At 39.6% G+C, this 15177-nt stretch overlaps 3 protein-coding genes and 1 long non-coding RNA gene across 6 annotated transcripts; 2 read left to right on the forward strand and 2 right to left on the reverse strand.

Moving 5' to 3' along the window:
* The first annotated feature begins 14 nt into the window (after positions 1 to 14).
* LOC148154399 (uncharacterized) lies at positions 15 to 1558 on the forward strand. The gene is made up of 2 exons (XR_015766114.1): positions 15 to 1220; positions 1336 to 1558. It is a non-coding gene; the product is annotated as an uncharacterized LOC148154399 (long non-coding RNA).
* Positions 1559 to 1889: 331 nt separating this feature from the next.
* On the reverse strand, positions 1890 to 4253 carry LOC148154400 (Fc receptor-like protein 5). The gene is made up of 6 exons (XM_088015633.1): positions 4096 to 4253; positions 3947 to 3982; positions 3596 to 3865; positions 3277 to 3522; positions 2228 to 2404; positions 1890 to 2074 (listed from the first exon to the last, which is right to left on the reverse strand). Exons 1-6 carry the CDS (start codon positions 4124 to 4126, stop codon positions 1992 to 1994), a joined length of 843 nt encoding a protein of 280 aa, XP_087871759.1. The 5' UTR covers positions 4127 to 4253; the 3' UTR covers positions 1890 to 1991.
* A 176-nt stretch (positions 4254 to 4429) lies between these two features.
* On the forward strand, positions 4430 to 5963 carry LOC148154401 (uncharacterized). 2 transcript variants are annotated; one of them, XM_088015647.1, is made up of 5 exons: positions 4430 to 4582; positions 4662 to 4961; positions 5035 to 5280; positions 5349 to 5516; positions 5598 to 5963. In XM_088015647.1, the coding sequence occupies exons 1-5, from the start codon at positions 4552 to 4554 to the stop codon at positions 5651 to 5653; spliced, it is 801 nt and encodes a 266-aa protein (XP_087871773.1). In that variant the 5' UTR covers positions 4430 to 4551; the 3' UTR covers positions 5654 to 5963. The 2 variants fall into 2 exon arrangements, with proteins under 2 accessions (XP_087871773.1, XP_087871772.1); XM_088015646.1 differs by having other exon boundaries at positions 5349 to 5480; positions 5577 to 5963.
* Positions 5964 to 6212: 249 nt separating this feature from the next.
* Positions 6213 to 12706, reverse strand: LOC106932617 (uncharacterized). 2 transcript variants are annotated; one of them, XM_015011404.2, is made up of 4 exons: positions 12604 to 12706; positions 12396 to 12463; positions 9999 to 10361; positions 6213 to 9928 (listed from the first exon to the last, which is right to left on the reverse strand). In XM_015011404.2, exons 2-4 carry the CDS (start codon positions 12460 to 12462, stop codon positions 9723 to 9725), a joined length of 636 nt encoding a protein of 211 aa, XP_014866890.2. In that variant the 5' UTR covers position 12463; positions 12604 to 12706; the 3' UTR covers positions 6213 to 9722. The 2 variants fall into 2 exon arrangements, with proteins under 2 accessions (XP_014866890.2, XP_014866889.2); XM_015011403.2 differs by lacking the exon at positions 12604 to 12706 and having other exon boundaries at positions 12396 to 12597.
* Positions 12707 to 15177: the final 2471 nt, after the last annotated feature.

Here is a 15177-nt window from a genome sequence, read left to right on the forward strand (position 1 = left end):
GTGCATTTTAAACATTGATGGTTTTTTCCTTATCATGTTGGTGGGTTTGAGTTTTCCAGTTGTACTGGTAAAGTTTTCAGGAGCTTCATGCCACATTGGCAATATGTCCTGGTTATGGGGTCAAAGGTCAGACCAATGACTCCTCATCAATAAATTATATCTATGAAAACTGTTTGTTTGCCACACATTGATCACCGAGGTCCCACTCTGCAATCTGGAGGTGAGGAATGATGGTGACCATCAGGAGGAGCCTTGCTATGCTAGCCTGGTAAAATCCAGCCTCTTGTTCTTCGCTTTGCTTCTTTCCTTTTGTCTAAACCTGATTATTAGAACCTGATTATTAGAACCTGATTATTAGAACCTGATTATTAATTCAGTTGTATTAAAGCTGAGAAACGTCTAAAAGCTGCAGGACACCACCACCAGTTTATCGGTTTATAGGAACAGACAGAAACGGTAAAAAGTCTCAATCAGCTTTTTAACTGAAATAGTTTCTCTCCCTCATCATGTATCAGATAAAATAAATTAGGAAAATGGTTTCCTGTTTGGGCTGTAGGCTTCAGGCAGCTAAAATCTCAGAGATTTGAAAATATTAAACAAGTGTGTGATCTGATTCATGAAAATGTGATGTCACAGACATGCAGTGACATTTCTTGACTTGCTCCAACCTGACAAGAGTGGATCGGTCCTGACTGTTGAGTGTCTTCAGAAGATTTGGATTTGGGATGAACTCCAGGATGGATTCAGGTTTTGTGCAGAGATCTGGCTGAAAGCCTCTTTTAAGGACATGTAGTTTCAGGACTGATGAGCTAATCTGAGGTGTTTCCTCTGGTCAGTGGTCTGCAGGCTGGCTGTGGACTTTCTGTCTGGGACATCTGGAGCAGAGGCTGGTGAAGAAGGTCTGGACACCGAATATGGACCCCGGACCGTTTGGACAGTTCTTTGGTTCTCATTGACAGTTCAGAGTCATTAACATGTTTAAACCAGGAAGTGAGAGCAGGTTCAGCCAGTCAGCCTCATTTCCTCCTGGTACGTTTCCCTGATGAACCATGCTGGATCCCTGCTGGACTGAGGTCCAGGTCCTGGACAGCTGACCTTTGAACTCATCACCCTGCTCCCTCCCTGATGTTCCAGCTGAGGATATTCTGCTGGTCCATGACGAGGACACGGACCTGGACATGTAAAAGGTTTTGGTCTGAAGAAGAGAGTGTCAGAACAAGGTGAGATCAAAGCTTGTTTTAAAGAATAATCTAATTTATCACATTCAAACTCAGTCCATTCAAGTTCAGGCCCTCAGTGGAGCTGCACTAATTTCATCTGCTGTTTTTCTTACAGCGCTGGAGCCACTGTGAGGAAAAGATTATTGTTTCTTGCTACATGTTTTCTTGTGCAGATACACAATAAATCTGAGACATGCTGTGAATTAATACATTATGAAAAGAGCGTTAGATGAATGAATGAATTTTACCATGTTTTCATTCAGATGTTAATAAATTTAAAAGCATCTGAAGTTGCAGAAATGAGATATAGAGATAAATAAAACTTGACATCATATGAAAACCTGCGTTTGACTTTACTGCTTTAATTCATAAGGATTAATGCAATAATAATAATTAGCATTAAATGATCTGATTGACTAAGCCATAAATTACATGTACCTGTAATAAAATATGCCGATTAAAACATTTCTGCTTCATAATTCTACATTATATCCATCAGATGTGGAGAGTTAAGACAGGAACTGATTAGAGACAGAGCGCCATGATCAGGTCCGTTATTTATCTAAATTATATTTATTTATCCTTTCTGAAGTGTTTCTGATACCTCATAAAACTATTATGTTTTTATTTCTGGTGTCGGCTTAGTTTGATGGAATTACAGAACCGTAATCAGTTTTATTCATTTACTGAGTTTTAATTATTCATATATAAAACCAGTTTTAAAGAAGAGGAAGAAAACAGCAGGAGCAGAGCAGGATGAGCCTGATTGGGTCAGAAGTGATGCTCTGTGGTGACGTCATCATAATCATCCTGGGGGGGCGGAGTCATCTTCACACATGGTGACAGGTCACTTCCTGTATTCAGAGGAAGTTGGAGAGAAAATTAATTTATTACCATGAAACTATTAATGCAGAAAACGTTTAATATGAGACAAACTGAAGAAACTAAACAGAACCAGAACCAGAACCAGTGAAGATCTTCAGTCAGAAAATGATTCAGGGTTTTACCTTTGGCTCTGAGTCCAGATGAAAACCCCAAGAGGAAAGAGCAGATGAAGAACAGGAACATCACCACCAGGTGGCAGAGCAGAGTGACGATGAGGAGAGGGGAGGAAGAACAAGTGGGCGGGGCTTCAGTAGTGGGCGGGGCTTCGGTAGTGGGCGGGGCTGTGGTTGTTGGTTTTTCTGCAGACAGAATCCAACCTGATCAATTCAACATTTAGAGATGAAACTGAAGGCGTGTTTGATGAGTTCATTACTTGTAATTCACACTGATAACTAGAATAAAAACATGTTTATTTTTCTCTTTTTAGTTTGCAGAGAATAAGGAAAGTATTTATTCTATAACCTGTTTAAACACCAACAAGAGAAATGTGGGATTCAGACATGATGAATGTTAGAGATTTTTTGGTATTATCATTTTGTTATTACTTTAGTTCATATTCAGTCTAATGTTAATCAATAGTTAATCAACATTCAGTATTATTGTGATTTTCAGTTTAAAGTGTTCTCTTCCTTCTGGGTGTATAAACTGAACCTAGAGGTCACATCTGCCTGTTTGTCTTCATGTGAAACAGTTAACTGTGAGTTTCCCAGACTTTAAATTACTTTCCACAGGTGCCTCCTTATCAACCGGAATACTCCCTACCTTAGAAACTGTGTGTGTGCAGTAATATTTCATCTGCTGTCTTCCTTACCTATCCTCCCTATCTTTGCTTGATAATAAAAGACAAGCTGTAACCAAAGGTCTTTAGACGCTCAGTGAACGACTCGGAAGAGCAGCTTGCTGAGACTTCTCCTTTTGCAAAAGCTTGGTCATAAAATTCAAATACGTTGTCTGTGGTTCTTTAATGAAGGTTCGAAAGGAAAAATACCATCAATGGATTTTCTATCTATCAATAAAAGGAAACTCTTGAATTAAACACAATTCACATTTTTATTTCTGAAATTAGTTTCTCTCATTGGATTTCTAGCATATACAGATTATTGGAATAAAACTAAATATCCAAAGGAGTTTAGTGATCAACATGTTACAAAAGTAAAGAGAAGTTCCTGACCTTCCACAGAGATCCTGCTGGATGGAGACTCTCCCTGACCGCTGATGCTGCACTTATAGAGGCCTTCATCAGAGCTGGAGACATGGAGGAGGGTCATGTGACCTGATGGTCCATCACCAATGAAGGAGCCATCTTTATAGAAAGCAGCTGGGAGGTTGTGGGCTGGACTCTTTGCTCTGCAGCTCAGAGTGACGTCATCTCCCTCCATCACAGGGAGGACAGGACTCTGCAGGATCACTGATCCACCTCAACACAGAGACAAACTACAGCATTTCATCCATTTCCACACAGCAACACTAACTCCACAGTCTGATCTTACCAGAGACAGAGAGCTGGATGCTGCTGCTGCTGCTGGAGGATCCAGATGTGGACTCACACCAGTACAGGCCAGAGTCTGATGGGTAGAGGCTGCTGATGTTACCGATAGAACCAGCTGATTTACCCCATTCATCTCCACATCGCTTCCTGGTTCCTCTGGTTGTGTTTCTCCTCACAGTTCCTCCATCTGAGCTGTTTTCATCCTCACAGATCAGAGTCACTGATTCTCCTTTAAAGAACTGAGATCTGCTGGGACTCACAGTCAGAGCAGCTGAAATAATAAAACATTCATCATTTCATCAGCTCCCCAGGATAAAATCTAGATCTAGAGTTACCAGAATCAGGTTGTAACCTTGGTTTGTTGAGCGGCTCAGCAGAGAGATCAGAGCTGCAGAGAAATGAGTCTCAGGTTAGTTGGAGCTTTAATCAGCTCTGCTGTGGGAAGCAGCAGTGATCGTCTCTCCACATTTCCACACCAACACATCCAGCAGATGGACTCACCCAGCAGCCTGTGGACAGATGTTCCCTCCATCCTGCAGCTGGATCCACTGAGACCAGCAGCAGTTTGACACTCACTGAAAACATCCTCTTCCTCTTCCTGGATCTCTGCATGTCAGAGGATCTCAGAGTTTTTCTCTGCAGCTCAAACCAGGAAACAATAAAAGACGAGAGCAGAGGAGAGGAACCCACAAACTCAGCATAACATGGAGACTAAACCTTCTCTGGATTTGCTTCTGTTGTAGGAGAAAACTTCACCTGGATTTCAATCAGAAACCAACAAATAAACCAGCAGCTGCTGCAGCAGAAACCGACTTCAATGCAGTGAAAGTCTCTGATTCTTGTTTCTTTCTGTCATCTTGTTGCTTCATCTGAGAGGAAACCAAAGAGCAGAGAGGACTGAGAGTGTGAAGCCACACAGTTTATTTATTCTCTGACCTCAGATCATCAAGCAGCAGCATGGAGGAAACATCTCTACTGAGGCTGATCTGTAAGTACACGACTCATTTTACTCTGCTGACTTGATGGAGGACAAACTTCAAGCTGAGCTGAGACTCATTTCTCTGCAGCTCTGATCTCTCTGCTGAGCTGCAGCACAGCTGCTCTGACTGTGAGTCCCAGCAGATCTCAGTTCTTTGAATATGAATCAGTGACTCTGATCTGTGAGGATGAAAACAGCTCTGATGGAGGAACTGTGAGGAGAAACACAAGCAGAGGAACCAGGAAGCGATGTGGAGATGGATGGGGGAAATTAAACAGTTCCACCTGTAACATCAGTTATATCTTAGAAAAATACTCTGGCCTGTACTGGTGTGAGTCCATGTCTGGATCCTCCAGCAGCAGCAGCAGCATCCAGCTCTCTGTCTCTGGTAAGATCAGACTGTGGAGTTAGTGTTGCTGTGTGGAAATGGATGAAATGCTGTAGTTTGTCTCTGTGTTGAGGTGGATCAGTGATCCTGCAGAGTCCTGTCCTCCCTGTGATGGAGGGAGATGACGTCACTCTGAGCTGCAGAGCAAAGAGTCCAGCCCACAACCTCCCAGCTGCTTTCTATAAAGATGGCTCCTTCATTGGTGATGGACCATCAGGTCACATGACCCTCCTCCATGTCTCCAGCTCTGATGAAGGCCTCTATAAGTGCAGCATCAGCGGTCAGGGAGAGTCTCCATCCAGCAGGATCTCTGTGGAAGGTCAGCAGCTTCAGTTTCAGATCAAACATTTTCTCTCCAACATTGATCTGATTTGATTCTCTCTATAGAAAAACCTTCAACTTCTTCACCTCCTGCCTCATCCTTCTTCCTCGTCAGGCTGCTCTGCCACCTGGTGGTCTTCTGTCCGTACTGCATCTCCTCTCTCCTCATGGTGTCTTTGTATCGATGCAGAAGATCAGGTAACGCTCTAAACATCACTGGGCTAAAAATTAATAAATCATTGCTTGACTTATTGACATTTTCTCATTGTTTTCTTTTCCTTAACTCACTGACAGGAAGTGACCTACCTGCCTTCGCTGATCAAGGATTGGATGATGATTACGTTGATGTCACCACAGAGCATCACTTCTGAACTCTCATCTCTCTTCACTATCAGACGTCTATTAACGTTATTCTGAAATGTTTGATCTAAACCTTCATGACGTCTCCAAATTAAACCAGAAACAGATTTTTTTTAATGTAAACAGATTTAGAGTTGACCAAGTGTTATTTTGTTTTTTCAGTATTTCATGACCTTTCATTGTAATTTGTAATTTAATGTTTTACCTGCTAAATGTCTTTTCTTCAGTAGGTTGATTGATTGATTGATTGATTGATTGATTGAATTTATTACTGAATGTTTTTGCTTCGTTTAGTTAATAAATTCTCAGATTGGGGTCAAACATGTCAGCGATAGTTTGTCGTTTCTGTTTCTCAGCCTTGAATTCATCCAGAGAAAATACCAAACATGGCGCTTTGGAACTGTTGCCCCAATTCAACTAACTAATTTTATTATTAATAATTTAATTATCAATGAGAATTATTAACTTTAAAAGCCAAATATTGATGCAAATTTTGATTCTCGTCAAATGTTTCATTTAGTCGTCTTTGATATTAACCATTTAAACAGTTAAACAAGAATCAGTCGAGCAAACAGAGAAATGAGTTTAATTAATTAATGAACTGCTAGAAAATTCACTCTGCTGTTGAACAAACATAAAATGGACGTCATGAAGTTCATATTTTTGCAGAAAACAATGAATGAATCAAAAATATTTTATTTTAAAACCAACAAAAAGAAAAAATACATATAATGTCTACATCCAACAGGTCAAATAAAGACACATTAAAGAAATTATGGCTCTTTGTATTAAAAGGTAATAATTCATTAATCCATTAAGGAGAAAAACTCAAGGAACAAACCTTTAAAAATTACTTTGTTTTCTTTAAGACCAGAAACGTAAAACAAGAAGCCAAAACCCAACAGCAACGGAGCGACATCTTCAAACAACAAGCTGAACATTTGACTGTTTTTAATAAAAACCTCTGAACTAAACCCAAACCTGTTGGTGATCCGGTTCTCCAGAACCACAGCAGAACTACGGGTCACTGCTGCCGGTTCTGAGAGGAAAAACTCAAACAATGAAAGTCAGAGTTTAAGTCGAGACGAGCGATTCTTCTTCTGGTTGGGTTTTGATAATATTTCTGATCTGATTAATAACAACGCAAATGTTTGAGTTAGAGAAAAACCAGCCGAGTTTAAATAAAAACATAAAAAATCTGAGGAAGTTTTGAAAAGACAAGTGAAATGCAAAAGTTTAATTAGATAATTAATCTTCCTGTAAAAAAGTCTCTTTAGCTGTTCAGGAAAAACTATTATAGTCGACAAAAGGCAGGCAGAAGAAAAGCATCAGTGATGTTCTCAATCCCAACACTTCTACTGTGTCTCATTGTTTTTGGCACTTTGTTTAAATACTTTAAACATTATTTTGCCCCATCAGATGTTTGTTTCTGTAATACTCCATTTAGCCACCAGAGGCCCTGAAATAAAACCACATCCACTGATAAATGAGCAAACTAAGTATTTGGTCAACAAGGTGGATTCTGGAAACTGATGTCTCATTTTCCAAATAAAATTAATCAAACTAAAAAAAGTAAAAAAATAAAAATTAAAAAAAAGAATAAAAAACTGTACAGAATATGATTAGGCTCTTTCTGTAGGTCATATAATGACACTTCTATGTCTTTTGGTTTCAGATTTATTGTTAAAACAGATTTAAATAAACATGCAAAGAGGATTTAATATCATATGACAGAGACTGTGTACTTCTCAGAGCAGATTGATTTCATGTGTTTGTTATTGTAATACTCCTTTCTGCCACAAGGGGCGCAAGTCAGGGAAATGCAAAAGTTTTACTGAAATAATTTAATCGGTGTCATTGTGCCCACATGTGATTAAAGAGTAAAAAAATGGATGAGATTGTTGGGGAGTACATCTTTGTTAAAAAATACTAATTTAAAAATGTGATTTCCTAGTAAATTCAACAATCTGTCTTATTGTGAAAGTAAAAGGTCAAAGTTCACATAATTGTTTCTAATGGCAGACACACCAAATCGGATCTCTTTAGTTGTTTTCAATGAATTATTAAAAAAGTTTTCTTTTATAAATGAATAAAACATTTTCAAAATTCAGAAAAGTCATTTTGTTCTTATTTATAGCTTTTTCACTTGCCTTTTATTAAAAATATGTTTTACATTCATAAGAACCTTTCACACTTTTTATTTCAGAAAACTTAATGTAAGAAAACTAAATGGTCCATTTCAGAAAATAGGTGGAGAAATAATAAAAATAAACACCTGCCCTTCAGGGTTTCCATAAGAATGAAAAACTGTTTTTAATTAATCTTATTTTAACTGAGAAAGAAAATTTTGTTAGTTTAGTTTTACAGTATCAGTACAGTTTGTTTAATAATCAATAAATCTGATGATTAAACAACAAATACAGTGGAAAATTATCAATGCAGCAATGTTAAAATTTAATATTTACTTTAAAAAGTAAATATGAAATTGTTTTACTTTTAATTAATTCATTTAGGACCAAAGGGAAAGAAAATCAGAGGCAAATATCAGAGGACCAAACAGAAAGCCCTGTGGAACACCGCCATGATGAATGGGACGATTACATCACACTGGAGCTTCATGCTACGTTGGAGGCTAAGCTAACTGCAGAACCAGGCTTCAGTTTCAGATAAAGTATTAATGTGTTCAGATCCTAACAGTAACCAAAGGAAATTGTCATTTAGATACCAGAAATATGAATAAACAAAGAAAATAAATATGTTTTATCTTTAATAAGCAGGTTTCCAGCTGAGCTACCCGTCATTAAGATGCTTCAGCATCATGAGGAGGAAATCACGTTTTTATCCCTGAGACCTGATCACCAACTCAGACATTTCACCAAACCCCAAAGCAGCCGAACCAGTGAGCACAGAGATCATCCAGGATCTGATGAGTCAGTTTGTTTAGCTCTCATTCACACCGACACCAGAGACAGAACACAAACCTCCCTCTGTAAACAGCAGCGTGTCAGCTGCCAGGCTGGAGGCTTCCTTTACAGACAGGAACAGATAAAAAACAAACACCAACCAGCATGAAACCTACGTACTTTAACAGAAACTCTCAAAACACCGTCTGCATTCACCCGATCAGTACATTTGGTCCACTTAAAGGAAACTCTTACACCTGTTTAAAAACCTCTTAAAGCTAAATCACAGGTCATCACTTCTCTAACAATAAAAACAATAATTAATCTAGTTTTTTCTTTTTGTCATCACTTCAGCCTCCAACAACTAGCAGACCTGGCAGTAAAAGTGTTTCTGATTTCTCCTCGTCTAAAAAACTTTTATCAAGATGCAGCTAGTAAAGCCACAATACTCCCAGAATGCAAAGCGGTGCGACGCCTGCGCCCGTCCCCAAAGTAATAGAAGCACCTTGATGAAAGACGACGACAGAATCATTAAAAACCGTTTCTAATTTACCCTTCAACATAAAACGCTTCTCTGAACCAAATGCAGTAAAAAATCAAGGAAAACAGACGAAGAACTCCAGAGAGCATCTTTACCAAAACCCAGACTGAACTGGAAAAACACAAAATGTTAACAAGTATTTTTAATGGTTTGTAGAGCAAATATCCTAATAGAGCTGAAATAAGACAAAACTAACTCAGGGAAGTTTCAGCAGCTTGTTTTAGGTCAGTCATTCCTTAATGTTAATAAAGAAAGAACTAGTTCACTTACAAGTGAAATAATCTGCCAGTGGAATCAGTAGATTTTTAAAATCAGTAGATTTTTAAAATCAATACTAAGAAACTATTGACTTAAAACAAGATTCTATATCAGTGATTCTCAAACCTTCTCAGGCTGAGGCTGACTTCACGTCTTTAACAAACAGACCAGATCATGTGAAATTAACCCCCAACAGCGTCTTAACATCGATAACCTGGAATTAAAATATCAGTTTTATGCTCTCCATATAAAGTCGCTCATTTAGCTTCAGGTGGAGAAACTGGACTAAAAATACTTGGTAATATTTTGTGTTTTTGCGTCGCAGAGCGTTCCTCTCCACAGCCAACAGGAAGTTGTCAGAAGCATTTCCTCCTCAGGTCACTTGGAGCCGTGTCTGTAGCTCGTCAACAGAAAGGATCTGAATAACTTGCATGTGGTCAGCGCCAGCAGAGGAACCGTCACGGCGACGACCGGCAGCAGGAAGGCCAGGTACTGCTGGACGTACGCATCATCTTCATCACCACCATCCTCTTCCTGGTTCCTCCTGCTGTTGAGCCAGGCGTCGTCGTCGTCATGGAGTTGATCTGCAGACCAGAGTCAGCAGTGAAAATAAAACCAGAAGCGTCAGACCTGAGGGCTTCGGCCCGGACTCACTTTCTGGACCGACTCTCAGCTTGATGATCATGTTGGCCTCAGCGATCAGAACCGATCTCTTCTGGCGCCTCCCCACCGCCTGCACCACCCGGCACTCGTACACGCCGCTGTCGGCCGCCGAGGCGTTCCTCAGAACCAGAGACACCTCGCCCTCCTTCATGTCCCGGTCCAGCAGGACGGCTCGCTCCCGGAAGGCCCGGTCCTGGAAGTCCGGGTAGAAGTGCTGGTCCTGGTACAGAATGATGTAGGACATCTTCTGGTCGGTTCGGCTCCACTCCAGGTATTTGATGGGGTCCTCCATGTTGGGAGCGCGGCACGGCAGGGTGACGGCCCGGCCTTCAACCACCCGGATGTGGATCTCAACTACAGAAGACAGAAACAATGCATGCTGGGTAAAATACAGACCAATCAATTGATCACATAATGGATTAAAGCAAACTCAATCATTTCCATTTTCATGATTTACTGTTTTTACCTGGTTGATTAAATTCTTAAATTTGGTATTTTGGTCTCAAACTAGATGATTTTTTTAAGCACAATTCTGTTTTTAGAGATTTTGGGTATTTAAAATGTCTTTCTGTTAAATGTTCATTAGATTTTAAAGTTTATCCATCTTTGAGAATTAATATGTTGTTAAAATTGTTTTACTGTAAATGGTCTCTAAACAACATTATCGCTTATAGAAATCAGTCCCAAATACAACTTGTATTTTCTAAATACTTATAGGAATTTTTTAAATGTTTTACTGAGAGAAAAATTCAGAACTGGAAAACTTGAGTCTACTTTTAAAGGGGCAGTTTTATGTGTTTTCCAGCAACATTATGTTAACATTAACACTATGTTAACATCAGTTATTATGAAAATGCTGCATATATGAAATATGACTTTGTAATTTAACATGTTGAAATTGGGCCACTGTCTCTTTAAAAACTCCTGCTCTTTCTGTTACCCCTTCAACCAGAGGAGGAGCTGCTATGATGCGCTCAGCAGATATTTTATTCCTTTATTTAACCAGGTAAACCCCATTGAGATCTAGATCTCATTTTCAAGGGGGACTCGGCTCCACCAGGTGTTTGCTAATTGCTGCTGGCTAGTCTGAAGGAGCTCAGTGGGGAAGGGGAGGGCAGCTCTGTGAGGCTGAAGCTCAGAAGTCCAAGAGGAGGAGCTGCAGAGCATTGACTGAGAGGGGAGTGAACAAAAATGTACGCCACACTTTTCAGTTTAAAATGCGTAAACTGTTTTGTAAACAACCATGTGAGGTTTTAGCTGCAGATTTCTAGACATTTTTTTCCTGAAACATCGTTGAAGTTAATCCTTGATGCAGCTGGAAGTGAGAGCGACTCAGGAAGCTGATCTGTGGAGGAATCGGCCTCCAGAAACACGGAGCAGTGCTGGATTTCTAAGAAACGCTGGACGGAAACAAGCAGCATGCAGGCGAGAGACGTTCCTGGAAAAATGATTAAATCTGTCTAACAGGAAGGTTCACTAAGCAGAAAAGGGAAGAGGAAGAGAGGAGCTTCAACGCTCCAGTTCAGGTTCAGACTGATACAAATGTTTTTATCTTTCAGATAAATGTCAGAGAATATTGTAGGTTTAATATCAGAAGATTTAAGCTTTAATCATTAAAAATCTATATTTTTCCTGCAAATGTAATTTTTTTCTTGAAAATATGTGAAATTAATCTAGCAACCTTCTCCTTTGAGGCTGTATTATTATTTTCTTTGATATCCAAAAGGCCTGATTCTCAAAATCTCACAGCTGTTCACTTTGATAATCAGTTTATTCATAAACATGAACTAATTTGTCCCTGCAAAGATGCACAACGTTCCACAGTAAAACAATAAAACCTCTCCTGTTCTGCTTAACATACTTGATTGATAAGCTAAGTAATAAAAAAGTAACCTTTTCAAAGCAACTTTTTAATATAATGTCAAATTTGAACTTAAATTTTATTACATTACAACCAACACATGATACTGTGGTTATTTGAAAAAAAAAATTTTGATATAAAACATAACTAACTGAGAGAAACTTACATTTGCTGAAATTTACATTTTAAAAAAATTATAAATGTAAAACTTTATTGGAAAAACTGCATTATTATGTATGCAATAAAGAATAGAATAAAAACTTTTAGATACTTGATTATCAAAAATAATTATTTTTAAAAACATTCCATGTTGGATTATAAACGTGGATTGAATGTAATGCAGTGAAGAAAAATGACAATAATAAAAGTTTATCTTAATTTACAGACACTGCAGCAGCTGCGTCTCCAGTGTATTTACACGCGCTGACCACTAGGGGCAGCAGTGTCGTTCTCCTGTGATTAAACGTTTATTTTCTGACTCAAACTTCGCGTTATTTACGGAGAATAAGAAAGAGTTGGAGACTCACAGACTAAAGCTCCGGCCAGCTGGGATCCTGTCCAAACCAGGAAGAGGAAAAGCGCCAGGCGAGCCATTCTGACAAAACACACACACGTCAGACACGTCACACACACGTCAGACAGGTGGCTTCTCGCTCCTGAACGCAACATCAGCTCAGATCTAAAGACAGTGAAGCTATAAAGTTATAAACAATCATTGTTTTCAGTCAAATTTACCTTCCTGCAACTATTTGTCTCCGCCTGATGAAACCAGCCGGACAAGGTGGAGAGTGCACCTGCCGAGGGGGCGGAGCTTCTGCTGCGTTCACTGTCCGCTCAAAACTCTGAAATTACACCGTCTTTCTTTGGAAATCTGAAAAAGCTTTTATAAAAAGTATTTCACCTCCACAATAACTGAGGTAACAGAGATAAAGTCAGTAATGAATAAAAGACTTTTATAATTTTTCACAATTTAACTCTTTAAATAGAAGAAAATACAGTTACTCCCTAATAAACATATGCACTTCAATTTAATGAGTCACCAGACTAGAAATAATCTTTATTTGTTCGCTAAATGTTAAAAGAAACAAAAAACCTCAATATAATCGATTTCTCTACAGTTCCTCTCCATTGGGCTCCTGAAGGAGGAACTTTAAAGGAGGGTTTGGTTTCTCCCTGGTTCAGTGAAGGCAACATGGTGTGTGCGTGTGTGTGTGTGTGTGTGTGTGTGTGTGTGTGTGTGTGTGTGTGTGTGTACGAGCTGCGGTGAAATAAACTGGCTATTGCCGAAACAGCCCAACAGTTCTCAGAACCAGAAGCCGCACCCACAGGTGGAGGCTGGCTTGTTTACCTGAGCGATGACGTCAGCACTGCCAACTGTGATTTTATCTCAGGTGAAAACAGGTAAGCTAAATATTACCTTCATAACATCATCAATCTAAAAGGTAAATTCCTATTTACGTTTATTTAAATAGGACTTTCAATAAACTTAAATTGATATTTAAATTGGAATTTAAATAAACTTAAAATTTAAGTTCTACTCCGTTCCGTTAATAGAGCGGAGTAGAGTTGTTGTTCCCATAAGTGACATGCAGATGGCGCTGTAGAGCTGCTGCACCGGTGAATCAAACTTGATTTTTCTTCTTCCAGCTGCGTCTCAACTTCAGTTCGGTTGGACTAAATATGAAATATATTTATTCATTTGTGAGGTTTGACAGTTTTTAGTAAAATATAGACAGAACTGAGAGCAGTAAAAAGGCCTTTAAAATTTAAAACAAGAAAAGGGTGGAAAAAAGTCTTTATAAAGAAAATACCACAATGGACTTTATTTATCATTTTCTTGAAGCTCTTCATCCAGCAGGTTTTACTCTGTTTATTCACGTAGTTATAGGTATGTGTGCAGATAAGCAGATAAATAAATATAAAAGGAAGAAAATTTGACTTATGCGCCTCTGGTTCCCTCTACTGTGGTTCTTGTTACTCCTATTGTCTTTTATTTTATTCTTGTGGTGCTGAACATGAAACTAACCAAACAGTATGTGAAAAATCTCTTATTTTGCCATCTTAAGAGACTCCATCATAGACAAGTAAAACAAAAGCAAAGAAATGAAAATTTGAATATTTAAATGGAAACGGTGAGACGAGCTGAACCACAGCAGAGGACACCCAGCTGGCAGGAAGCTGCTTCTGCTGCTCATTGGTCAAACATTTAACCTTTCTCTCTGCATCCAGCAGGTTTTCACTGCTACATGAAGCCACTGACTGGAGGTGATCACTGTGGTCGTCTCCTTGGTGTTTCAGTTTTCACGTCAGGTTAACCGGAGCTTCTTTTACTTTATTAGATTTTGCTGTGTGTTTGTGTTCTCTACCTGTTTATTTCCCCTCTGCTTCCTGGAGGAAAGAAAACTGACTGAGCTATTCTGAAATGTTTTACTGAATCTTTCTCATTTGATTCCGTCTGAAACCAAAACCACAAGTTTACCTGGTGAGATCAGCAGCCGCCACACCCACCTGCCTTTGACCCGGAAAGCCATCGTCTTTATGTCTGGCTTGGTCTCAACGCAGGAAAACTCAATGTGGACCTGGTCTTGGCGAGTGATTCCTCCAGAGGAGAGGTTCTGGGTCATGATGGCGTTCTTGTAGACGGTTTGGCTGTTGTTGGTCTGCAAACAGAAACATTAACTCCGTAGCAAACGGTGACCTGTGAAAGTCGCCTCCACATCAAGATCCGGAAGCAGAGCGGGATCCCACCGTGACCTCAGTCCCACAGAGGTCAGTGCTGTTGAAGCTGAAGGTCACCATGTAGGTCTGCTGGTCCATCTGACCTCTGCAGGTCGGCTCTTTGAGCTGCAGGACAGAGTAGTCGATGCCTTTGTCCTCCAGGAGACACCCGACCAGAGAGAGAGAAGCAGAGGTCTGCCTGCAGACCAGAGGGTCACCTGGAGGTCACAGAAGTTACACAGTAACGCCGAAAAACAGTTGAACAACTCAAAAACCACTCGGTCCTTTTGCTCTCGCTCAGCTCTACTCTACACACGCACACCTATTGTTGCCATGGCAACCAACTGACAACAGCTCCAATGCTGGAAAAGAGCGGAAATCACGTTCGAGTGACTCAGGAATCAATGACAAAAATTAAAAAAATAAAATAAAAAAATAAAAAACATACAAACAGTCCCCACACTGAAGAACAGAACATTCAGTCCATAGTTTTATGTTTTCATTTTCCCTCGAGGTGAGCGCTGGCTGACCGCTGAGTGACCGCAAACCGATGATCTACGAAACACCACCACGGGTAAACTGAGGTTGTTT

Source organism: Poecilia mexicana, unplaced genomic scaffold, assembly GCF_051168715.1.
Source record: "Poecilia mexicana isolate PSO_F unplaced genomic scaffold, ASM5116871v1 scaffold_18, whole genome shotgun sequence".
NCBI lineage: Eukaryota > Metazoa > Chordata > Actinopteri > Cyprinodontiformes > Poeciliidae > Poecilia > Poecilia mexicana.

Coding starts and splice junctions, on each gene's coding strand:
- LOC148154400 (XM_088015633.1), bottom strand. CDS start 4,126: ATGGAGGGAACATCTGTCCACAGGCTGCTGG. Junction 3,866..3,946: donor GAGCCGCTCAACAAACCAAG/GTTACAACCTGA, acceptor TTATTATTTCAG/CTGCTCTGACTGTGAGTCCC. Junction 3,523..3,595: donor CATCCAGCTCTCTGTCTCTG/GTAAGATCAGAC, acceptor CTCTGTGTTGAG/GTGGATCAGTGATCCTGCAG.
- LOC148154401 (XM_088015647.1), top strand. CDS start 4,552: ATGGAGGAAACATCTCTACTGAGGCTGATCT. Junction 4,962..5,034: donor CATCCAGCTCTCTGTCTCTG/GTAAGATCAGAC, acceptor CTCTGTGTTGAG/GTGGATCAGTGATCCTGCAG. Junction 5,281..5,348: donor CAGCAGGATCTCTGTGGAAG/GTCAGCAGCTTC, acceptor TTCTCTCTATAG/AAAAACCTTCAACTTCTTCA.
- LOC106932617 (XM_015011403.2), bottom strand. CDS start 12,537: ATGTTGCGTTCAGGAGCGAGAAGCCACCTGTCTGACGTGTGTGTGACG. Junction 10,362..12,395: donor GCTGGCCGGAGCTTTAGTCT/GTGAGTCTCCAA, acceptor TGTCTTCTGTAG/TTGAGATCCACATCCGGGTG. Junction 9,929..9,998: donor GCTGAGAGTCGGTCCAGAAA/GTGAGTCCGGGC, acceptor TCTGGTCTGCAG/ATCAACTCCATGACGACGAC.